We start from the raw sequence: 26,660 nt of genomic DNA, 5'->3' as shown, positions 1-26,660 counted from the left end.
CCTGTAGGGTTTCTGATAAGAAGTCCACTGTGAGTCTAATTGGAGATCCTCTGAATGTGATCTGGCATTTCTCTTGTGCACATTTTAGAATCTTTTCTTTCTGTTTTATGGTGGAGATTTTTACTACAATGTGTCATGGTGAAGATCTTTTCTGGTCATGTCTATTAGGAGTTCTATGTGCTTCTTGTACTTGGATGACCCTTTATTTCTCCAAATTAGGGAAGTTTTCTGTAATCCATTCTCTCTTTCCATGCCTTCAGGAACTCCTAGGACTCATTTGTTGGGTCATTTGATAGTAGTCTGGAGATCTTCAACACTGGTTTTTTGGTTTTGTTTTTTTTTTCAGTTTTCTAACTTCTTCTTCCTTTTTTTTTTTTTTTGGTCTGCTGTAAGATTTCTAGAGATTTGCCTTCTAACTTGGATATTCTTTCTTCTGCCTCACGAATTCTGTTGTTAAGGCTTTCCAACACTTTTTTTATTTGTTCTGTTGAATTCTTCATTTCCAATATTTCATTTTGATTTCTCTTTAAAAATCTGAATTTCATGAGGAAAATTTTCTTTTGTGTCATGTACAGATTTTGTGTCATATTCATGGATTTGCTTCTGATTACTTCTAATTAATCTTATGATCAATTTTTCAAATTCAGTTTCTGGCATTTCTTCAGTCTCTTTGTTTTCACATTCTAGTATTGAAGTGTGTTCCTTTGGGGGGCATCATATTGTCTTTCCTATTCTTGTTTCTTGAATTGCTATGCTTTTTTTTAGGCATTTATGGAGATACTTGTTGGTTTATTTTTTTTTTCCTACTGTGATGGGTTTTATCTTTAGACTATGCCTCTGTGGATTAGTGGAGTGTCTGCTCTTTCAGTGAATACCCTGAGGTGTATGCTGGGTGTGGCCAAGGAGCTCTAATCAGTGTTCTAATCAGAGGATCCAAGGTGACTCCCAAATTCAGCAGCATTGGCAGGATAAATCTGCTTTTTTTTGTTTTTCTGAGAGGGGAAATTTGTTCAGCTTGGTTGGCATAGTCTCTCACTCACCTCCTCTCCTCCAAGGAGACCAATGATTGCATGCTAGCCCCAGTGGGTACAGTATTCATCAGCTCTGCCACAAGAACCACACAAAGGATCCAAGCAGTCCTAGGTGTGAGCACAGATCCCACAGCAATGACCCTCACCCAGGAATCATGGAGCCCCAAGCATGTGCTGCCCACACGCAGCCACAGTGTTTATACAATCCCAGACACAAGGTGCCCAAGTCACGAGCACCCAGCTCCCTGTCAATTCTCCCAGCCAGACGCAGGTGTCTCCTCCTGGCTGGTTACAGACACATTGGCACAGCTGATATGTATGTATGTCCAAAATGGCTTCCACCCACTCTCAGCTAGTTACAGAATTCTGGTGCTGGAAGGTCAGGGAGGGAGAAACATGTCACCCCTTTTTTCCTCTAGATTGGCAAGTACACTGTCCCCCACAGGACTCCAATCCAGACTCCTGCAAGGCTTTCCCACAGCTTTGTCACCAGTGGCATGGGCTGCTGCAGTCTGGTCTCACCTCACTCTCCAAAGCTGGTGCTCAGGCTCTTAGCTGCTGGGGTCCCGAGTTGTGCGTGCCTTCACCCTGCACACCCTGCATACAGATCCACAGTCCCTCTAATTTGTGTGGACTTTCTCTGAGGTTGGACTCTCTCCATGGTTTGTTTTTTTTTTTTTTTTTTTTTGTAACTATCTTCTCCTAAACTAGAGAGTAATCTCTGTCCCTTTTCTGCCATCTTGGTGCCTCTTGGTAGTTCTTGGTAGTAGTTCTTTAAAGGTTAAATCATTCTCCCTGTCGCATTTGTCCACTGCTGGAACACAGACGGTAACACATGATTTGCTGTCTATATGTAAACTGCATAACAGATGCACAGTGACTGATCATTAACAGACTTTGAAGGAAATTATGTGATGCTTTCTGATAAAAGCATGTGTCTGTGATTCACATTCTGCCATGTGGACTATACGTTGCAACACTTTTGATCAGTTTATGCTGTACATGTGCTGACATTATACTATATTTCAAAAAAATGTACAGGTGATACTATACACAGTTAAATACCAAGATAATTAGCATTTGAATCACATTGTTAAAATGTGATAAAATTTAATGAGATATGATAACTGAAATCTGTGCATTTTGAAATCATGCAGGGTAAGACCCCTTACTGTAACTCAAAACTAACTTCAAAATGTATTTTTAATTCAAGAATGAGAGCACTTTATTATATTTTTTAAATTATTACGCTACCTTCATTGACTTCTACCTCTGAACATATTTATGAAATGTTTACTTTAAAAAATCCCTGGTGCTTTTGTGAACTTGCTGAGCCTATGATCTGAGACTATTAATAGCAAACTCTTTTATGCAATTCTTCAAAAGTTATTAATTGCATTATATATGTAAGACACAGTGTTGGGTTATTTTGGCTTATCTTTTTTTTTTAATAAACAAAATCTGTTACACATTTCCTACATGATTCCTGCCCCTACAAATACCTATGAAAAGTCACACAATCATACACACCTGGCACCTGTAGCCATCCCTGCATGTGGGATTCAAAGGATTTGGAAACAACATTAACCAGGTTCACTAATTATCAGAAAAAATCACTTTATGAGCATGCATTTTTGACAGGTACTGCACTAAGTTCTTTACTTACATTTCATGAAATACTCAGAGCAACTGTGTGAATCAGGAATTATTATTATCCTCATTGCAAATGTAAAGACACTAAAACTTGGGAAGAAGTCATGTGACTTGTCTATGTAAAAAAGAAAAGTTTCCATTTAGACAGCACTTGCTAAAGAGCTATCACACAAAATTGAAAGCTGTGTTTCTCCACAACTAGTTCTAACAGCTGAACTGCTGATATCATGAACCTTAAGTGACCCTGGTAAGAGTCAGCGTATAGCTAGATGTATTATTTTACCTGACCCACGCACAGTGAGACTTGAGTTGCCTAACTGTGCACAGACTAATGTACCCATTGCACCCATTCCATAAAGCAGGTGTTCCATCCTTCATGTAAGCATCTGGATCCACTACCACCACCCTTCTTTCATCACTGACTATTCCCCCTGGAGCATTAACTACTCACAGAATTTCTTCCCTGTGTCTTTGCTTGCCTGGCAGGTAAATAAAATCAGCTTTATTTTTTGAGTTGCGGCAGCCTTTGTTTTAATTGTTGATCCCCAAGATAATATATCTAGTAAGTGACAGAGCCAGGACACAAATCCATTCTGACTGATCCATCTGCTTAATTTTTGTGTTCACTTGTTGACTAAATAGCAGGAGCAAATTGCATTCAAGTTAGCTAGTTTCAATAGATAAAACAGGAAGCTCATTCTACTATCCCAATTCACCTGAATTCATTGCTATGTCTCCACTGGCAGAGAGTTTCAACCACAGAGTTCCTTCCTACAACAGCAATAATAATAATAATAATATTCCACTTAATAATATTAAAAACATCAACAGCAACTTCAGCATAGCTGGAGCCATCCCTAGGCCAGACTCTCTTTGTTTCTCAGCAGTGTCTTGTTTCCTTTTGACAACTTCCATATACCATCATTCAGTTCCTTTTCTGAAGATCTGGGATAAGGCCAGCTAAGAACACAGTGGTGGGAACTGTGACAAACTGGAGATAAACAGAAGAACTGTGTTTATCTGAAGGCAGTAGATACTACTGTTTCATTACTTGTCATGGAGAATGCAGGCCCAATATTGCCAGATCGTCACCTTTTGCAGGGCATGAAAATTCTGGATCATTATATCAAAAATGTATTAGCATTTATAATACTACGTAAACCAAATAGAGCATCTACAGACTGAGGTGAGCCCTGTCCATAACCTATACTGCAGTTGTATAGGCTAAGGGGCAGCATAACAGTAAATCCATGTGGTCTACATTTAAGTTCTAGCTTTTCAGCTGTGAGTGGACTTGGGTAAGTGAGTCTCAATTTTATCTGTAAAATGAGTTTTAAAATAATATAGTAGTTATTATAAGGAAGAGGTTTGTGGGTTTTTTTTTTAATGTCTAAAGTGCTTAATAAAATACTGAGCAAATCATCACTGCTTTTATTGCTCCCCATACTTATGGCCCTTTCTTGGGTCTGCTCTCTGTACCCTTTTACCTCTCCAATACCAGTTTTATAGAAACTCACTCCAAGGAAGATGTATTATGAGCACCTAGGTACAACACCCAAGTTGTAAACAAATAAACAAACGAAAAACCATCCTATCATTTTTCATGACCCGATTCAATGATGAATTGGGAAAGGGAGAAAATAAACCTTACTTACTTTACACAATGTAACTATTTATTTGATGACATTGAATCATTTGACCAAACTGATGAAATACATTAATCCATATAATATGATATATAATCACTTGAACAAGTTTTGTTTGAGGAATTTGAATATGTAGCTTTTTAAAACTTTATTGCCACCTAAACTTGAAATGTCTGACTAATGCCTTTTCCTTTTAGTTTATCTTTATTAGAAGAATTTGATTGTAGCTGTAATGAACTGGAGTCACTACCTTCTACTATTGGTTACCTTCATAGTCTTCGAACATTAGCAGTCGATGAAAATTTCCTTCCAGAATTACCCAGAGAAGTAAGGAATAAACTTGTGTTCTGTCAATCAACTTTTAATGAATACGTTTTGAGATAAACTCTTAACCAGTGAAATAATAAATTCACGAGTAGATTCATGAGTTGAGCTGTGAACCTGTGTGGGAATCAGTTACATATATATTTGCTTGGCGATCATATTTTAAATTACTGCTGACAAGTCCTTATATTTACCCGGAAAATTTATTTGATTTAAATATTTCATGTAAAGTAATAAAATATTATAATTTAACAAATGTCAACAAATGCAATGTTAAATCATTTAATTTATCTTGTTCTCAGGAATAGCTATAAGTAATACTTTGGGATACATTACATTTCCATATTTGAAGTATAAGCTTTCTAATATAAATATGTTTTTATGATTTCATGTGCATAATAATATTTTAACTTCAGGATCCACCAAGAAATTCTGTTAATTTTTATCTCCAAATGGGCCTATGTTTACTAATGTTTAGAATGTGAAGTACATTTTCAATTTAACATTTTCTTCTGAACACTTCCATAACAATAGAACAATAGTCAATATATCATTCTTTCAAAGCCAAAATTTATGAAAATGATAAATAAAATTGCACACAAAATAAAACTAGCTTTGCCTAGGAACTGTCAACTATGATTCATTTTTTGAATATGTATGTTCTTCTGTATACACACAGATACAAGAGGTCTTACTTGATAGACAAAATAATATATGCAAAAATAAACTCAAGTATTTTAACAATAAAATTATAAATATAATTCATGCTTTTAATATATAAAGGAATATGAAATATTTTTAATATCTAAAAGTATATAACATGCACATACTTTTAAGAGCAAGTCTATAAAAAGTAAGATAATACATTTATTGGTAGAAAGTTTAAAATGATGAAATCTGTGAGTTAAATTGTTTTATATATTGGAGAAATTAAAATAAAAGTAACATTACACTATGATTTCTTTCTTATATTCTTTTGTTATCTACAGATTGGAAGCTGTAAAAATGTAACAGTTATGTCTCTACGCTCCAATAAGCTAGAATTTCTTCCTGAAGAAATTGGACAGATGCAGAAACTAAGAGTTTTAAATTTGAGTGACAACAGGTATTTTTGCAACATTTCAAAATCACATTGGTTGTTTTCTAAAAGTAAATTATGTCTTTGTCTATAATTTTGGGAACATCAATGTCTTGTTTCATAATTGAAATATAAATATACACAGCAGAAGCTACATTATTTTTAAATCAAGTAACTCTACCTTTCATTATTTGAATATATTAAAATCATTTTTACATATTAGAGTTACATAAAATCTATAACTCAAAGTTCTGTGCCAGCAACTCATATGCAGAACACATAATATGAAGATGTGGAAATGCAATTATAATTTATAGCTATAAAACATATTAACAAATATATGTGTGTTTTCATGTATACATTCACATCTTCAATTAATTAATTGGACATGTATTTATGTAAACTCCATCAGAGTGCTGGTAAGAATATTGCCATAGCTAATTTTCAAAAATCATAAGTTTTACACAGTGCAGTAAAGACAATCAATTAACTAGTTATGTTCAGAGCAAGGGGAGCATAAAAGGGTCCTCTTCTTTTAACAAGAGTGGACTATATTGGTGGATGGGGAAAAATAAAAGGTAAACTTTGATGAATCTTTGTTTCTACCTCGTTAATAGACAGTAATTGTCCTCAAATAGGAAACAATAAAATAGATATTGACTAGAGGTAAACACTAAGTCAATAAAGTGATTACACAATTGAATGCATGAACTTTATGTTTTAATAACTTTCAGTTAGGCAAATGATAGTCTGAATAAGAGGTCAGATAATAAAACTGTCAGAGATGAGCTTTATGAAATCTTGAAGAATGCTCAGATTCTGAAAGTTTCAGGATAAGCCTGGGTGTTCTCATTTGTTTTCTAGTTTATTTAGAAAACATTGTAAATGTCAAAAACTATTATCTTAAGAGTTCTATAATATTTCCAAAAAAGGAGAATCAAACATCTTATTAATAGATTGAAGATTCTATTTATGAAACAAGGAAGTACCAAAACTTGTGCTTCAAAAGGAAGTCCTGTCAAATCAACATCATTTCCTCTTCCACCTGGATTACCAGACTAGAAGTTGAAGACCACACAGAGAACTGTATCTAACTTTTAGTGAGACATTGTTTTTAAATCTCTAATTATATTATTAGGAATTAAGCACAAAATATGGTAATTTATGGTAATATCTTAAAAAGTGTATCCTATTGGATTCTTTTTTTTTTTTTTTGCAACCTTTAGGTAGTTATTTTTTTTTCCTTAATTCCTTTATCCTCTTTATTTTTTTCTTTTCTTTTCTTTTCTTTTTATTTGTATGTACCTCATAAATTCAACATTAGGAACATAATAATTCTTCCCACCACTCTCCCACCTACTCTCCCCATCTTCTTCCTTCTCCCTCTCCTGTTTAGTCCTAGAAAGAACAAGAAACAATGGAATAAAAAAAACTAGAATGTTTCACAATGTTATTGCTTCTAGGAAGTGATTTCGCTTTTTTTTTTTCCCTCTTCTCTTTTTCCTTCCTTCCTCCCTCTTCTTTCTTTTTAGAAGCTTAATTGAAATTAAAGAACCCAAGGATGATACATCTTTTTCAAACTCTTAGACATAACTATAACTTATGAGACATAATAATATCCTCCAATTAATACACTAAAAGGAGGTGATTCTTGAGAATAAGTTTTAATATTAAGTCTCATGATACAACTATTTAGGGACAGAAGTACTGCATGAGAAGTTAGTGCGCAGTGACTCTTGTTGTTTACTTAATAAATAACACTCTTATATATGACATCAGTGATCACCAAAGGCTCTTGACATAAGCTGCCTTGGCTATGGAAGTCTTTTGTATCCACTAGCTTGAGGAGGCTATAAGCACAGTGGAAGTTCTCTCCTACCTTCAGAGAAAAGTGTATCCTTCTTTGGTGGCCACGTCTTTTCACTGGGGTCTCATTCACAGGGGTCCTTTGTGTAGGGCATTTTCTGCCAGAGTATCTTGGCTTTCCACGCCTGAAATGCTTCCCCTGAGCTTTTTAACCTGGACTGGAATGCCTTAAGGGCTAGGTCTGAGGTTGGAGTGCTAGTTAAAGTGATTATCATTCTATGAGTCTGCTGTATGGACTGCTTTCCATGCTGGAGCCTTTACTCCTTTTTGATTCTGTCTATTATTGTTTCCAAACACTTGGTCCTATTTATATTATCACTTTAACACTTAAGTCTATCTATATGGTCACTTACCACTTAATCCCATTCATTTATCTTTATAACACTTAAGCTGCTATTTCTACCAGCCAGCTTAAGGGAATTTGGGGTCCTATGGCAAGCTGTTAAGCTGTACTCTTAGAAGTAAGTCTGTGGGAATGTATGCAGGAATATACTGCTTTGCAGTTATGAACTTCCTATATTTCACAATTACAACTTCAGGATCTTGGTAATTCTTCCCACTGTGCCCTCCCTCCCACCCACACTCCCACCCCACCTTCTTCTTCCTTTCCTTATTCTCACTCTTATCCTTTATTAAAGACCTGTTTTCAATTAACTTTATACATATATGGTTAACTCTATGTTAAGTAAAGAGTTCAATGATTCATATGAAAGAAAAAAGATAAGGAAAATATTATAAAGGAAAAGAAAAGATAAACAAAAATATAAAATAAAAAGCTATTCCTCAAAAGTCAAGTGAAGTGCTGTTCAAAATCATTGCTTCTCAAAGTGTCAATTTCATTTCTACAGGTTGCCTTTTAGGGGCTCTATTAGTTATCATGAATCTCCCCTGGCTCCAAAACTCCCATGTATTTTTGTTGTTGTTGTTGTTGTTTTTGCTCTTTGGTGCAGACCTGGACCATCTCTGTTGTTTTCACTGGGTTTCCCGCTGCAAATTTCCCATGGCTTTATCTAGGCAGTGGTTTCTCCCCTTTTTAAATATTAATCTTTCCCTCTGTGGTTCAGACTCTCCTATCACTTTTCTGCCATCTTGGAACCCCTTTCTCCTATTGGATTCTATTACAATACCTACTGAAACCATTTGTCAACCTAGAAATGGGTTTCATATTATACAAGATGTCTCTCCTAAATTTTTGGTTTGCTTGAAGTTTTTCATTAAGAATCTGTATGATTAAATTATATGCTACAAATGACATGTAGATAGACTATTTTAAATTAATACTTTAGAGTTATTAGCAAATACAACAGATATGTGTACCTAACATTATCCAGACAGACTACATGGTGCTATGGTAAAATATACAAATAAGGCATTGAGATACTCACAATATCAGAAGCTTAAAAACCTTTATCAGGCTAGAAATGCAGGCATAATTAATCCTAGTAATAGGGACTGGAACACAGTACAAAGCCAAATTAATGTTTTAAATTAATGAATTAATCAATGAATCATAATCAGGAGTAAAAATTCAATATTGAGCTAAAGCTGAGGCCAAAGATAAACAGTATCATCAGAGAATGAATTGTTTGAATAAAGATTAAATAAATGTTAGCCCAGAATAATAACTATTACAAATGCATATTTAAATTATAATGGATCTTTAAAGTTGGCTGTTATCATTAGGAAAATTGATTCATCTGCCCTGTCAGCCACAGCATTGTGCCTGTGGTCAGTTTACTGCACATTTATGATATTTCATACAGACTTGTCCTCAAAAAAGTCACTGGAACAGCAAGGGAAAATAATGATGCCTTGTCTTTCATACTTTACATTTATGATGGGACTGATGACAATATATCCTGGACATTGTTGTACATGATTTCAGAGACGTTTCCCCTCGTGGAATGTTGATACATTAGAATTGGCATTCTCTTTATAATTTATCCCTAAATTCCTCCAAAAAACCTTACTTCATAATTTCTTGCATAAATGAACTTGAATAGCTATAAGTTATAAAAAACTTTTATGAGTAATTTTATTTAAAGCTATCATTCTATAAAAGGAGAATTGTGATATAATTTATTATGTTCTTTATATTTTCATTTTACAAATATTTAGTAGTTCAGAAAGTATTATTTTCTTTTTTGTATTTTCTTCATAAGAATTACCTAGCTAAAGCACACTCTTAATATTTGTATTAGCTGTCAATCACTTTTCATATTTACTAAATTATTTGAAAGTATTTAACTGCTTTTTCACATGAAATTAACTGCATCTACAGTGTTTATTAACTATTAAAGAATTTTTCACTTCTATTATCAAAATATTTATTCATGAACAAGCTGATAAAGTTCCAACATATTGAATACTTAAGAAAATTTTCAACCTAAGTTATACCTGAAATGTTTATGTGCATTCAAAAGTGAACACACAGACATTAGCAATAAATTTCATTGGCATTCAATGTGTACTGCTCGCTTTACTGGGCAGCTATGATATTAACCTGTCTGATTACAATTTGTTGATCATGCACAGTTACAAGCATACAGACACTGCACTGAAATAATCGTTTGGCAAGTTGTCCCTCAAAAGGCTGGAGCCAAAGCTAAATATAAAATTTTGATTGAAAACTAAGGGACTGATCCCAAACTTCACATATCTCAACAATGTTATTTTGAAAGATCTCCTCTAGGAATATCTACTATATAGTATATGAAAGAGAGGGAACAAAATGAAATGCTTTCTGAAGGTCAATATAACAGTGGGAACCGTACATTAATTTAATGGTGACATGACACCTTGCCTTCATAGAAGCCACAGTTTTGTGGGGGTAACAGTATAACAGCGATAGTCACAACAGTGTGGGACCAGTGTTGTGGGGCACTGGGTTAAGCCACCACCTGCTACACCATCATCCCATATAAGCCATGGTTCGTGTCCTGGTGGCTCCAGTTCCAATGACTTCCTGCTAATGCACCTGGGAAAGCAGCAGATGATAGCCCAAGTTCTTGGACCCCTGCTCTCATGTGGGAGACCCAGATGGAGTTCTAGGCTCCTGGCTTTCGCATGGCCCAGTCCCAGCTGTTGTAGCCATTTGAGGAATGAACCAGCAGATGGAAGCTCGCTCGCTCTCTCTCTCTCTCCCTCTCTCTCCCCCTCTCTCCCTCCCTCCCTCCCTCCCTCCCTCCCTCTCCCCCTCTCCCTATCTCCCTATCTCTATCTGTATCTCTATCTCTGTATCTATTTCTGTATCTATCTCTTTCTTTCTCTTTCAAAATAAATGAAATTAAGTCTTTTAAAAAAATAGCAATGTGAAACTGATGAAATCTTTACTTAATATATACTAAATAGATCTTCTGTATATAAAGATAACTGAAAATGAATCTTGATGTGAATGGAATGGGAGAGGGAGAGGGAGATGGGAGGGGTGCGAGTGGGAGGGAAATTATGGGGAGGGGGAGCCATTGTAATCCATAAACTGTACTTTGGAAATTTATATTTACTAAATAAAAAAAAAGAAAAAGAAAAAAATAGCAATGTGTACCATACAGGAAAATACAGGTGCTTGAAGATTAAGAACAGCAGTTTAAATGAGTCAGGATAAGTGTCTTGGAAAAAATGGTATTTAAACTGGGATCCAGTCAAGTGAAGTATGGGAGAAAGACTGTTCCAAACAGAGGAAAGAGCGTGGCTAATCTTGTTGTAGGCTCAGAGATGCCTTATGGTATAATGACTCTGAGTCAGGAAAAAAATAGCAGAAGCTTCCTGAGGCACTTTAGGGGCTGAATCTTTTAAATTCTAATAATGAATGTTAATATTTTTATTTTATACACATCTAATGGGAAACATTTAGAATGTAAGATATGTCTGTTTTTTAAGGTTATTCAGACTTTTCAGTGGAGAAAGGATTGGAGATAAGAATGAAAATCAATTAGAGTACTTTAAATAATTCTTCTTAGAAATTCACTTTATCTGTTTTCATCTATGCCATTAGAATTTTCTTTTTCTTTCTTTTTTTTTTTTTTCAGATTGAAGAATTTGCCATTCTCATTTACCAAACTTAAAGAGCTTGCTGCATTGTGGCTTTCTGACAATCAGGTAAAAACTTTTATTACCAGATTTATTTTGTTTATTAATGCTATCTGTAATTGAAACATTCAGTTGCTAACTTTTTCCTAATAGATACCTTTAAAATGCTACTACCAGATATAGATTCTTTATTCCCTGGAGGAGAGACTTTCATAAATGTAACATTTCAAACATTGCCATGGACAAAACAATACTGTAATCACCATTCTCTTCAAATGCTTCTATTTAACATCTACTTCAATCTCAAAGATCTAATACATGAAATAATCATTTTTATAGCTTTTTACCTTTAGGTGGTACATATATGTCCTTAGAAGATGCCCTTTAATTATATCTCTAAGGTAAAGGATAGAAAATCATTACCACAATCCCCACAAGAGGGGAATCACTATCCTCTATGTTCATTTTTATTTCCATGCTTTTAATTATAACCATTATAATTCTAAAACTTTATTCAAAAAATTTCCAAATTTCCTTTGGTATGTAGTAATAATATTTTCTATGAAATTATTTTATATTATTCTGTATAGTCATTAACATAATTGAGTGTTAATGAATAATTTCATTAACTGGGAAAAGTATGAAGCAGTTGAAGACATGTGATTTTCCACTAGAACTCGTGATGAACATTTTGACATAGCTTGCTCTTTTTTCTTTTGATCCTAAAATTATGAAATACTTATCCCAAAGTATAAATAGTCAAATGAAAATAATGCATCTAGAATCTAGTTTAACATTATTTTCAGAACACAAAAGTTGTATAATTGGTAAATGAGTTGTTTATATTTCTAGTTATTGAGTTAATTGTGTGAAAAAATAAAAATATTCTCTAGAAAATGTAAATGTAAGAATGTTTGTGTTCCTACAATCACTACAGCACATGCTTGCTTCCTTCTGCTGAGTGAAAAATTAGGTTGCTATTCAAACTTGACTCTTATGAATAAACTATAGATTTTCAAGCCATCAATATTTCCATTTTAAATGCATCATTTCTTGAATAAGTGTGAACCGTGCCAGTAGAGCAGTCAGTCTATCCTATAATGTCGCATTGTGAAAACATCCCTTCCTATCGTGATTTATTATTCTTTCAGGAGAATGAACAGAATAGTGACTGCATCATTTAACTTTTATTTAGAAATTGGTTTAATGTGTTTCAGACTGTTTCATGACACAAGCTGGTATCTCAAATCCTCTTTGTGCTTCACTCTTATTAATAAGTGTCATGAAATAAGCAGATTTCTGATACATTAAATATTATCATTCCCAGTATATTTCTTACACATACTATCAGAATTCTTTAAAAAACATTAAAAATAGTATTTCTTTTTTAAAAATAGAATATTATTGCATTTTCAATACATAACTTCTAAACAAGAAAAATAAAACACTCCAGAGAAATAAAGTGAAAAACATGGTATTTTATTGGCAATGTGCTACAAAATATTTCTGAAATCAAGTTAAGAACAGAGAATAAAATATAACCTAAGTAAATATACAGGGATATATCAGATACAAGTATAGATGCTTCTCTGTATGTGGATTCTGTCTTGGGTTAAAAATAAATTAATGCTTATGTTTTAACATAACTAAATTCATAGATGATGTTTCATTATATGAATTGGATAGCAAATTCCATTTGTCTAGGGCAATAGTCCATGAAAATGAATAGGCACATAGAATTGTACCAAAAGTTTATTTATTCAAACATTTTCACAATTGATCTCTTCAAGATTAAAAAATGGTATTGCTCAGTTGCATAGTTTTTGGTAAATTTTGTAACCTGGTGTTAAAAAAGAGGAAAACCTCATTATAAATATTTTGAAACTTTAAAGCATTCCCTAGAAATAATTTTATATTATGCTTTCTTATTCCATTTTCCCCTCACTTTTGCTTTAATGGTTGATGTTTTTCTGTGAGATTAAACTGCTAACTCATATGAAATAAATATTATTTATATTAGTAAGTTTATTAAACTAATTTATATTTTCTTTGCTTCCAGTCCAAAGCACTTATCCCTTTACAAACTGAAGCCCATCCAGAAACAAAGCAAAGGGTTTTAACTAACTACATGTTTCCCCAGCAGCCCCGTGGTGATGAAGGTAAATTATCAGTAGAAATTTCCTCTGTACTTAAAGTGATTAGGATTTAAAAGGTATGATTTTATTCTGATCTCTGTCAAAAGTACTAGATCATGCACAAGCCTATAAAGAAAATCCCATGACATTCATCTATCATTTGGAATTTTACTAAGCATGAGTCTTACATTTTGTGCTATATTTTAATTAAAATTCCCCATACAAAACTCTTTTTCTGTATATCTTATGTGAAAATAAGGTTGACTTTTAGGAGGAACTTCTTTTTATGGATACAAGACATAGGACTAGTTAACCAAACATGGTACCAATCAATTCAAAGGTGGTAACAGCAGTCAGATCCTAAAAAATATTCAGTGAGCTATTTTATTTCGTGTGTCCACTTTTTCCGTGAACACAATTTAAACATTTAGTCCAGTGATTTGGGGTCCCAAATTATTTCATTTTATGAGTTAACCATAAAGAATTGACATACAGATAATGACCATAATTTCTTTTTCAAGTTGAGTTTCTGTAAACCATGTCAGCCACTATGATGGAAAAAGTGTTTTTAATCTTGACCTTGTCCAATAACGAAATCTTTTATCAGATGATCACATGATTCATCAAAACATTAACACAGGTCTGTCTTTGCTATTTAAAACTTCACTGAGGCTCCTTAGCCCAAGTTGGCATGTTCATATTTTCTACATTCTCCAAGTAACATAAATTCTTGGAAGAGTAAACCCACTTTAATCCAGCCATGGATTAAATCCACCCAATATACTTAATTGAGGTCAATTTGTAAAGAAGACTATTTGCTTCTGTATTTATTTTCAGAGATAATTATAATAAATAGTCTTAATCTTTGACTTCTAAATGTAAATGAATTAGTTGGGAATGTTTTTATTCAAACTGCAAGTTTCAAAAATAGGAAAAGGAAAAATTGCTCTGATGTGTATTTTCCAAACTTCAATAAAATGGATCTTTTGAGTTTATGAAAGAAAAGTCACCATGTTTACATACCATAGAAGGAAAGTCTTGGCCGGCGCCGTGGCTCAATAGGCTAATCCTCCACCTTGCGGCACCGGCACACCGGGTTCTAGTCCCGGTTGGGGCGCCGGATTCTGTCCCGGTTGCCCCTCTTCCAGGCCAGCTCTCTGCTATGGCCAGGGAGTTCAGTGGAGGATGGCCCAGGTGCTTGGGCCCTGCACCCCATGGGAGACCAGGAAAAGCACCTGGATCCTGGCTCCTGCCATCGGATCAGCGCGGTGTGCCGGCTGCAGCGGCGGCCATTGGAGGGTGAACCAACGGCAAAGGAAGACCTTTCTCTCTCTGTCTCTCTCTCTCACTGTCCACTCTGCCTGTCAAAAATAAAATAAATAAATAAATAAATAAATAAATAAAAGAAGGAAAGTCTTAAATAAAGATGGTTTTATTCAGGAGGCTTTACTTATGTTTTCCTTTTAATATCCATAGATTATCAAAGTATTTCATTTCAAAAGGATCTAGAAGAAAAATAAAAAGTGTCTCATAATTGCTAGTTCTTTCTGAGATTCAGTCTCACAGACTGAATCCCTACCATGTTCCAGAGCCTGAGGAGAAACTGGGATGGCAAGGTGTGACACCAAAGAATTAGTCTACTTGGTCACTGGGTGTTTTGTTTTGTTTTGTTTCCTTTGAGGAAAGAAGAGTTGGTTATTTAAAAGTTTCAAGCAAATCCCTTTTTTTTTTTTTAGGCAGGAGTGTTATAAATGAATTTTAGGAATTCCACATAACAAAGAAATATACAATAAAGGCTATCTTTTGGAAAAGAATTTATCCTAAAACTAAGTACTTTTATTGCATTTTCATGTGATCTTCACAATAATATTTTAAAGAAGATACTACCATTAGCCACCACTATTTGGTTGCAAAGTAAATATTTATAAGACATTCCCCTGTTGACTTGAGACATACTTAAACTAATTGAGATCTTATCATTAAGGATTAAATTTCCTACATGATTACCATAAAAACAAGCTCCCCTAGATTCCCCCACACTCACAAAATGTTGCTATTTTAGTAAATTTAAAGCAAAATCATTGCTATGTTCTTTTTTTTAATCAGAGATCCTATAGGATGTAGTAGTTACAAACATGGACTCTGAATTCACACAGACATGGAATAGAACCAATTCTACGTTAGTCACAGAGAAGATGCATGAATGAGCAAATGTCTTAAAACTCATCTGTAGTATACTCATTGGTATAATAAGGAAGCTATTAGTACTACCATTATGCTGTTGTGAGGATTAAAAAGAGATACTGTTTCGAAGTGCTTAGTCTAGCTCTATGGACTACTTTTATCGATCCATGGAAAGTCCATTCCCTACACTTTTCCCAATCCCTATATGACATGAATACATACTTAGGAAGGCTGAATTTGAGTTAAGATGTGAAGACAGCATGTAATAAGTAGCAAGGGAATTTTATTCCTTCTTTTTTCTACTATTCTTTCTTCCCTCTTTCTCTTTTTTCTCCCCTTTCTTATTTTTGGATTCATTTGTAGTACCTATCACCATTTTTTGCATATTGTTTTAAGTTCCATTAATAACACTCTATGTGAAAAAAAAGCAATAATACTTTGGACTCTAGATTTCCAGTCAGACAGTGACAGCTTTAACCCTACACTATGGGAAGAGCAGAGACAACAACGTATGACGGTTGCCTTTGAATTCGAAGAAAAAAAAGAAGACGATGAAAATGCTGGAAAAGTTAAGGTGAACCTTTCAGCTTTTGTTCCTTCTTTCTTCTTATTCCTTTTGCTGTCCCACTGTAGATTTGGGAACAAATTGTGTAATCTCTGCTAGAAAGTCAGATATAGCAAGACTTGTGGCAATACCTTTCATTACTGCAGCTGGTTGTTCCTGAAGTACTGATATGGTTCAGAATGAGACAAGTGCCACCCTTCTCCTGAGAAATTTGAGATGCTACCCATCCTCCAGAATAATGGGAGATTCAAGCTGTGAGAAAATTAAAAAATAAAAGGCCTGGTGGTTTACATCACTACATCACACATTACCTAAGAATTTTATTTCTGACATCCTGTAATGGTTTTCTGAGCAAAACATCATGTGAACTATATGAGCCCAAAACACACATTTATAGAATGGCTGGCTATCTAGCACATTATAGTAACATTAAAATTTCTGAAAAGTTTAATGTCCCTAGAGTATTTGAGAAGAATTTATGAATTTCCATAAGCATGACAAAATTTAAAGGAGACTCCATGCCTAATGGTGGGTGATGTTGCTTAGGAAAAATAAATTCATATTTTTTTTACCAAAGGGCATGTTTATAAAAACATTTTGGGATTAATTTAAAGAAGAAGTTTGAATCTGAAAAATCTATATTTTTCCATTATTTTAATTTTTATATAATTTTTAATTTTAATTTTTAATTAGTTTTTAAGATTCAATGTGATTTATAGACACAATTCTAATAACATATATTCCCTTCATCTCTAATTTCAAATATTATCAAAACTTATGTAGATTTTATCAGTTACAGCTTTTGATGATATCATCATAGCAACATCTTGAATCTCCCATAATATTTTATAATATTATTTGTGCATGTTTTCCATCATGGATACTAACAGCTGTCACTCTTAGTAACTAATTACCAAAGTAAATGTATGTGCATCTTATTAATAAATCTAGATTTGTGATATGTTCTTCTCTGTATCTCCTTCCCACATTTTCTAAACTTCATTTCTTAAAACAACACATTAACGAATCTTACTAGAATCACACAGTAAGCTAATTGGGCATTTACTGACAAAACTTATCTATATCATGGAAAACCCAAAATGGATTCCCAAATCCCAAATGGTAGTTTTGTTAAAGATTTGGGTTTTAAAAAAATGTTTCTGGATTGTTAATTAGTGATATCTAACAACCAAAGAGACATTTTTTTTAACTTGTGAATTCCTAGAAAAAAAACATTACTAAACTAAAAAGAAACCTTTAGAATGTCTATTCTTCTAAGGATTTCATGTTAAATGTAGAACTGATGGATGATGCATTCTGTATTGGAACTCTTATTCTTTATTATATTCCAGTGAATTGTCAAAACTACATACATTTTTTTCTAAAAAGCTATACTCACAGGATACTAAAAGAAAGGTGTCTTTAATACATGGTAGTATATGTGTCAATGAAAATGTAAAATATAGCAAATATAATTATTTAGAAGCCCTGTTTGTGTTATATTATTAGGTTTACTTATAAACAGACTAGGTTCGTTATACTTTAGTTTTCTCTAAATCTTATTTGCATTTGATTTATTTATAAGTTGGTGAAATGTGTGTTTCTGAAACCTTCAATGCCATTGAATTGCACAAATTAGAACACAAACAAACTTCTAAATAAACCATAAGGAGAGTATGAATAATGGAATATACTGAAATTCTATATTGAATCATTTCTGGTTCTTTATGTGGACATTAAGTTTAGCACCATTTTACCTTTAATTTATACAAAATGTAAAAGTAAATCATTGACCTTATACTATCAGCTTTCAAATGGACTATAGTATAATGCTGTGCTTATTCATAGTGTGTGTAGTGTAGTATAAAGCTACATTGTATGAAGAAATTGGTACTGTTTTGTTACATGAATTTAAAATTAAATCTAGGATGGTTGTTTTAAATGCATTACCCAGAGTGAGAGAGAGAAAAAAAAAATCTAGTGTAGAAAAATGATAAAGTGAAAGTAGTATTGCTACAGTGCTCCTCTTTCTCCCAGAAAATGGAGATTCCTTCTCCCACAGGATCTCTCCTGCCAAGCCCCATGGGAAAGGGGCCAGCGTGGGATTACTCTCCAACCTGCCAGACTGTCTGGCGATTGCTGCACACCATGGGCCAGGTGTGATCAGCAGATCCAAGATATGCCCGTCCCCCAGAATGACCCACAGCTGGCATGGGGTTGTATAAGTGGCCTCCAGCAGGAAAGGAGCATGTGTACTCAATTGCCAGTTGCAGCACAGTCCACCACTCTTCCCTCTCTAAGTGGCAGACAGGTAGGCCTAGGTGTTTGGGGTAGGAGAATCCCCCATGTAGAGGCAACCTTGGAACAGTGGTTTATGGGGTATGTTCTGCATGATTTGGGATGAGAAATGCTGATCTCAGAGATCTGAATTTGCCAGTGTTTGATGCAATTTAATTTGTGTTCCTTATTCACATTGGCAATGGGCTGGGGAGGACTGAGTCAGGGGATTGGGTTCATCAATGTGAGGTGCTTATTGGTGGGATTTCTGGCATGGTTTTTGAGTTGGGTGTTTCATTTTCATTTTTAAGGATTTTTTTTATTAAAGTGTGGGAATACCAATAGTCGGGCAGAATGTTGATGACACACTCTATTGATACAATCTAAATTCTGTCCTCCACACATACGCACATTTCTTAAAATGTCAATTCTGGGGAAGATTAAGTAGCTAAAATTTGATTCTTCAAATAAGATGAGATGTAAATTGAGATTCACTGAGAGTGAACTTTGAGCACAAAGATAAACATTTGTTGAGAAGCATCAATTCCTTTCATTTGAAGATACAGATGGTATGAATTCCTATAAGAGAAGATTGAGTTGGGATTTGTGGTAAATAGGGCTGCTTCATCACTTAAGAGGTTAACGAGGGAAAAACATGTCATAATGGAAAATGAAATAACACTGTGTTTTATAAACTATCCTGTCTATATGTAATGTACTAGATTCTCAATATGTGTCTTATATTCTTTCTACAATATAAGGCAAACTGAGAATGCATTTTCCTAGCTAAAACTGCCCTAGGGTTTCTTTGTGTGTAAAGCTTTCCAATTAATTCCTAACATACAAAACACTTAGCAACCAATGATCAAATCATGAATTATTGTTTCTCTTACTGGAATTCACAATCAAAGCAAATTAGAATTCAATCATGATATGAAATATATTATATGAATATAATATATGAAAAACAAAGTTCTGCATGAATTCAAGATATCATTTCTAAATGCCCTAGCTATTAACATTAATTCTTTCCTCATTATACTAAATTTTGGGGGTCTCCAACATCTTGCAGCTACTATTTGCATTTACTGCACTTTGTTTAGATCTGAGATGCATACAATGTTGTGAAATATTTCTATTTTCCAAAATTAAAGTAATATTTCAATAAAAATCCTGCATTTTAAATGTATATGTGACATGAGCAAATACTTTATAGTGAGTGATAAATGAGACACTTTTGTAAGAATATAATTGACAGATCTTCCCACCTATCTGTATAATAAATAAATTTATATCTTTTTTAATCCCATACTATTACAAGGGATTATTTCTAGCCTATATATTTAGAAATATAAAAATATTTTGTATTGGGTTTTACAAAACTATTAATATAACTAGTTTATGATTATGTCTATTTATTTCAGAAGTACTGTATGCATAAGACAAAAAAAAAGGAAGGCAAAACAATTTATAAAAGCCATAAATGTGCTTGTATAGAACTTGGAGTAGAATGATAAAATAGCACAGGTCTATTTTTTAAAAATACATAAAATAGTATTATTTAGCTTTATTTTTTATAAAACTGAAATTGTCTTGTTTTTTGACTCAGTAAAATTCACATATTTGACTTGTCAAATTTCTTCCAAAAGATTATGCAAATATGTGCAGCATACAAGGACTAACTCTGAGCTAGGTAACATGAGTATAACACAAGCCTTGAAGTCCGAAAAGCGTTGAGTTTCAATCTGTTCATTGCTATATGACCTGAGGCAATTTATTTACACTGAGTCTCAGTTTTCTGTTTGCTAAGTGAGAATAACTGCTGTAATGGGCTATGTAATTTAAATCACATTTTAAATAATGATTAATTCTATAATTAATAGCATTTTTAACTTATAAATATTAATTTATATTTAACCTTTGGGACTGATAATAAATATTCTAAGTTTATTATATAAATAATTAATAATAAATTAAATATTTCCATAAAACATTTAGTATAGTGCCTGACATGTGGTAGTTAGTAATAAATTATCATTTTTCAGGCATACAGTCTGAAAAAACAACCCACACAGTTACAGGTAGTATGGGTAGACATATGGAATCCAGATTGTCAAAGGAGCTCAGACTTTAAAAATATCATATAAATTATGATAATTGAAAAAGTAATCGCTATATAGAATTCAGACATTTCTAAAGTACCTTCAATTTACCTTATTTAGCTGTAAGTTAACCCAAATACCTGGGAAAGATAGTCTCATTCTCATTTTACGGGAGTAGAAATGACAAAAATAGTGTTTGGTAGCTAACTGGGGGTAAATGTGGCTTAAATTTACATCTGACTCTAAGTCCAGTAAATTCTTTTAGGAGACTTATAAATGGGAAACAAAATGCTGATTTTTCTAGGTGAAACAAATCCAAGTTTTATGAGACCTACAGATTCCACAACTTGGAGAGGGATCTGTTTGAAGAAATAAAATCCAAAGTGATCATGTAAAGACAGACATGGGAACCCTCACAAGGTTCTGGAAGGAGGCATGTAAAAGTGAGAGGCCCTGTAGCCTAGGCTTCACTAGATTCACAGCAAGCCTGTTTCTAGATGAAACTATTTTCACAGAAATAAATTCCCAAAGATATTCTGGTGATTAACCCAAGTATCACAATGACTTGCTTAAAAAGTAATCAGAAACGGTTAGTGCTGTGGTTGTTCATAGTCATCTAATTGTGTGAGATGGGACAAAGCAGCTACAAAAAGAAGTATTTAATTCAATTCAGGAAGAACACTGCACATTTCTTTGGCCTTCTATTCATTTAATAAATGTAATTCAGGGTTGAGGATATTGTGTTGCCTAGAATTTGAATTTCATGCCATGCTTCCAATGATTTTTTTCATTCATATACCACTGGTTATTCAAAATAAAAAGATGTTCTTAACTGGCATGATACTCATAACACTCTGCAATTTACATTTTTAAATGAAGCTTTTTAATTTAGCCCTTTGGTGTCAAGTATTCTTAAACAACTTCAAAAATACCCTTCTTAAATTGGGTTTAATTTGTCATTTACACTTCTAATGCCAATTTATACATCAGATGCAAGAATGTATGAGTTCCAGTGCATTTTGTCTAGCATGCATGTCATTTTCTTAAATTTATTTAAGAATGCATTATAAATGCACTGGAATCTATTTCTATGATACTGTAACAATTTATACTTTTTCTGTAAGTCTAACTTTGGTTATATTTTTATAATTTTATTTCTATACATTATCAACTGCATCCTTATTTATTTGTGAGTGTTAAAGAGGTTAAACTACAGTAAAACAACACACCAACAAAATTATCTGGCTCTTCATCCTCTTTCCTAATATGTATTAGAAAAATAATTGAATTTTATATTTTTAGTAAATCGAAAGAAATATTAGCAATCATCCATGAAGTCTAATCCTAGTATTTGATTAGGACAATAAGCCACAAGGAAGACAAAATGCTAAGAAGAATAATGCAGTTGGTGGATTTGCTAAAACTGCAGATGAGCAAAAGTGCTTGAGTTCCTCTTCATAATCTTCAGATCAATTCCACGATCATAGTTTCTTACCTTCCATGAATTACACGGGTGTGTATGGGTGGATATGTGCATGTCTGCCTGTTTCTCTCTTTCTTTCTTTTTCCCACTCTTCCTCTTGCTCCTTCAGCTTTTCTTCTCCTTTTTCTCCTCCCACCTCCGACCCCCACAATACACACACACATACTTCCCACAAATACATGCTCACTACAATCACATAAATCATTCCATTTTGTCAAGTTGGTTCTACTCAGATGTAAAATGGCATGATAGGAGCAAGCCAGGCCAAGTACATATACCCCTTGTTTTTCCTCCCACTCCTTTTCAGTCAACATGGACAACTTGTATTTATTCTATCTGAGATAAAAGTAAGTACTCTGATAGTAGATATTCTATTTGGAATGTCTTATACTTTCTCTCTCAAAGTTCAGTGCTAATAATAGTCATTAATATGTGTTCTTACCTGTCACAGTGACATCCCAAATATGAATTCAAGAATGGAAATAAATATCTGGATAATACAATTTGAAATTTACACATTTACCTAAAATATCTTAGAATATGATCTGTAATTTTTATTTCCCACTAGTATAAGATTATTCAAAATGGATGTTATTTGACTAGGATAAAAACCTAAATATAAAAATGATGCTGAAGCATTTTTTTTCTTAAGTCATTAATAAAAATTAGCTACTCTAATTTTTGATATAATAAGATAATTATATATTTGAGCTAGTACAATTTATGCAGCAGATATTGTTGATTGTCCATTTCTAATACACAACCCTACTAATAAATCTTTTGGGGTCTATTCCCATTATTTTCATTGATACTACAAAGATAGTCTTAATATAAAATTATTACTTACAAATATATTAAAATAGGGAAGTATGAAAGCCTCTGATAATAACAATTAAGTTTTTTGGAGATTACCAATCACTTAACTATTTGACCTACTGTTATTTCAGGGTAGGTCTCAAGATACAATATAATACAAAAGTTATTTATAATCTAGAAGGATGGGAAGGAATAGGATAAAGTCCCACGAGGCTGTATGTGAGAAGAACACTTTTTGTTCTACTCCATAGCACAGTTTCTCAGCCCACTCAACACTCACTGTATTGCATTTGGTTATACTTCTGCACATAAAATGGACTAGTTTTGTGAACCTGCTTGCTGAAGTTATTTTTATGTTAAATGTCTTTTTATAAACTTCTAGGTTGAAATAAACCTAAAACGATACCCAACTCCTTACCCAGAGGATTTAAAGAATATGGTAAAATCTGTTCAAAATCTGGTGGGTAAGCCAAGCCATGGAGTGCGTGTTGAGAATTCAAATCCAACTGCTAACACGGAGCAAACTGTGAAAGAAAAATATGAACACAAGTGGCCGGTAGCCCCAAAGGAAATTACAGTGGAGGTATTTGAAGGTTATTGGTAACTGACAGTGTGGTTTGGATTTTTTAGAATTATAAGTGATCATTTTTTACTGAATAGACCTTCCTTGATATGTGCATTTTCCCTAAAATATAATGTCTATTCTTTCAAGGTATGAGGGTTGCCTTTTAAAAATCACAAATGATACCCTCATAGCTTATACTCACTAAAACAGCTCCAAAAGTTCCAATACACACATAATAAATAATTTGTCACTCAACTAGACCTATGTCACCCAACTACACCTGCTCAGTGAGTGCATTATATTAGAGTTATTATTTAGGCTACTCCAAACTTTTATTGTATCAGTCATGAGGAAGTACTGACCAAAGATTATTTGTTCTGAAATTCACAGTAAAATCCCTAATCAGTCTTTGAGTTTTTTAAAATGTTTTTGTTTTGGGGTTGCAAGAATTATAGGAAACACTGCTATTAACAACAAAAGAGGAAGATAACTTTGAAATTTAAGCTTATGAAATTATTCATATGACAATTAAAAGTGTATTTTTGAATGAGTTAGGAATGTGTTTATTTGTGCAGTCTGAAAAGAATTCAACTACATTTATGCCACCTCTATTATCTCATCAACTCTTATTTATCATCCTTTTATCTTCACTGAAAGCATAATTGCTATGAGTAAGTCTAGAAGTTCTTAAAAATCTTCTCAAAAATCTAGTTCAGTGAAACTCTTATAAATCTGCATTTCAAACCATCAATTTGTTGCATTAGACACCAACTATATATGTAGCACTATGCTAAACACTGTGAGAGAAAAGAAATATAAATGTGTCCTTAGTTTCAAATAATTTAAAGCCTAACCAGATAAATTTAACACATATGCAGTGATTAGAGAACGTATCACATAAAATATGATCATGTGGTTGTTTGTGTAGCAGAGAATATAATACCGTTAGGTGAAGGGTTAACTGCCTGAGTGATTCTTTTCTTTAAAGATTGATTTATTATTTGAAAGGCAGAGAGAGACCTTCCATCTGCTGGTACACTGCCCAAATGGCTATAACAGCCAGGGCTCTGCCAGGCCAAAGCCTGGAACTCCAATTGGGTTTCCCACATGGGTGTTAGGAGCCCAAACACTTGGACCCATCCACTGCTGCTTTCCCAGGAGTATTAGCAGAGAGCTGTATTGCAAGCATTGCAGACAGGACTCAAACAGATGCTCACATGGAATGCCAGCAAACCAGAAAGCAGCTTAACTCACTGCATAAGCCCCTGGGTAATTCTTTTAAAGTGAAAAAGGGAGGAGTGTGTGCCAGGCAAGGGAAAGATTTTAAGCAAAGATACATGTAGTGTGCACATCTGACAGCAAAGGGTGCCAGTCAGCTCCAGGAAAAGGAATTACAACAGGGTATCTAAGAAAATCTCTGAAATATTCATTTTCATTGCTTGTTCTTATAAAATCAGTGTTGTCATACTTTCTCTTTTCCAAAAGATTACACATATACAATGGCAAAAACACCAGACTTTTGTCATTAAGATATTATAACAATATAAAAAGGAAAGCAAATACATATAATATATGTGTGACTACACATATATTTTATATTTAAATCTCCTGTAATCATAGTATATCATCAAAATAACAGTGTAGACATAAAAACCTATAAACTGAGTCATTTTACTGTAAAACTAAGAAAATCCTAAAATTGCTTAATTCAGGAATGGGATAGGTAAGGCAGAGAAGATGACTTTGGTCATTAATTTAATTATTATTATATTAATTACTAGTATCCAATAGTAGAAACAATAAATTTTCAAATAGTCCTTCAAGCTTAACAAATCCAAAATCAAGGGCCAACGCCGTGGTGCAGCAGGTTAACGCCCTGGCATGAAGCGCTGGCATCCCATATGGGTGCTGGTTCGAAACCCGACTGCTCCACTTCTGATCCAGCTCTCTGCTATGGCCTGGGAAAGCAGTAGAAGATGGCCCATGTCCTTGGGCCCCTGCACCCAGGACACCACAATTCTAGCCCCTGCTCCATATTCTTTTTTTTTTAAGATTTATTAATTTTATATCTGAAAGATAGAGTCACAGAGAAAGAGGGAGATGGAGAGAGAGATCTATCCACTGGTACACTCCCTAAATGGCTACAACAGCCAGAGCTGGGCCAGGTCAAAGCCACAAGCCAAGAGCTCCATCAGGGTCTTCTTCATGGGTCACAGGTGCCCAAGCACTGGGCCATCCTTCGCTGCTTTCCCAGGTGCATTAGCAGGGAGCTGAATCAGAAGTGGAGCAGCCGGGACACGAACCAACACCCATTTAGGATGCCAGTTTAACATGCTACACAACAATGCAAATGCAACCCCTGCTTCTATATTCTTGAATTTGATCTCAGCTGGAACCATTATCTACTAGCTCACTCATTCCCCAAATTTGGGCGGTATCCTGATTTCTTTCTCCTTCTTTGTGTCCACTCCCTGTTCTTTTCAAATAATTTTCAAAACCTGTGCATTTTCACCTTGGTGCATCTCCTCTCTCTCGGGCCTTCAACTCTGTCCTGCAGTACTGTAGTAACTGGCAGTCTCTTGGCTGTCTTGCTTGCAGCTTCCTTGTTGCCTTGCCAAAGGTCTTTCTGAAATACGTATCTAATCATATACTTGCCCTTTTGAAAAAATGCTACAATGGCTTCCTTTCATCCACATAAATTCTGAACGTTTTAATTAGCTGGAGTAGCTATGCTATAAAGGGATACGATCAAAGGACAACTTTAGGCTTTATATTTATTTGTGTGATTTTTTCCCACCCCTTTCTTGCTTTTCTTCTTTTTCTTCTTGAAATTTCACTGGTAATTTCAGTACTTTAAAATTGAGATTCTAGATCTTCTTTCCCACACCTTAGCCACCCTAGATCAA

At 33.9% G+C, this 26,660-nt stretch overlaps 1 protein-coding gene across 7 annotated transcripts in view; it reads left to right on the top strand.

The window, feature by feature from the left end:
• The window catches only part of LRRC7 (leucine rich repeat containing 7), a 589,098-nt gene that overhangs the window by 460,218 nt on the left and 102,220 nt on the right, over positions 1-26,660 (top strand). For all 7 annotated transcript variants that reach the window (XM_051857612.3, XM_089337199.1, XM_051857607.3 and 4 more), the window contains 7 exons: positions 4,528-4,657; positions 5,644-5,759; positions 11,627-11,696; positions 13,687-13,786; positions 16,396-16,520; positions 18,574-18,822; positions 23,572-23,772. In XM_051857612.3, the coding sequence (XP_051713572.2) occupies positions 4,528-4,657; positions 5,644-5,759; positions 11,627-11,696; positions 13,687-13,786; positions 16,396-16,520; positions 18,574-18,822; positions 23,572-23,772 (991 nt within the window). The remainder of the gene's footprint in view (positions 1-4,527; positions 4,658-5,643; positions 5,760-11,626; positions 11,697-13,686; positions 13,787-16,395; positions 16,521-18,573; positions 18,823-23,571; positions 23,773-26,660) is intronic.

This window comes from Oryctolagus cuniculus, chromosome 7 (assembly GCF_051225735.1).
Source record: "Oryctolagus cuniculus isolate XC-2025 breed Fujian yellow rabbit chromosome 7, ASM5122573v1, whole genome shotgun sequence".
Taxonomy (NCBI): Eukaryota; Metazoa; Chordata; class Mammalia; order Lagomorpha; family Leporidae; genus Oryctolagus; species Oryctolagus cuniculus.
This window is presented reverse-complemented; position numbering and strand designations above follow the sequence as displayed.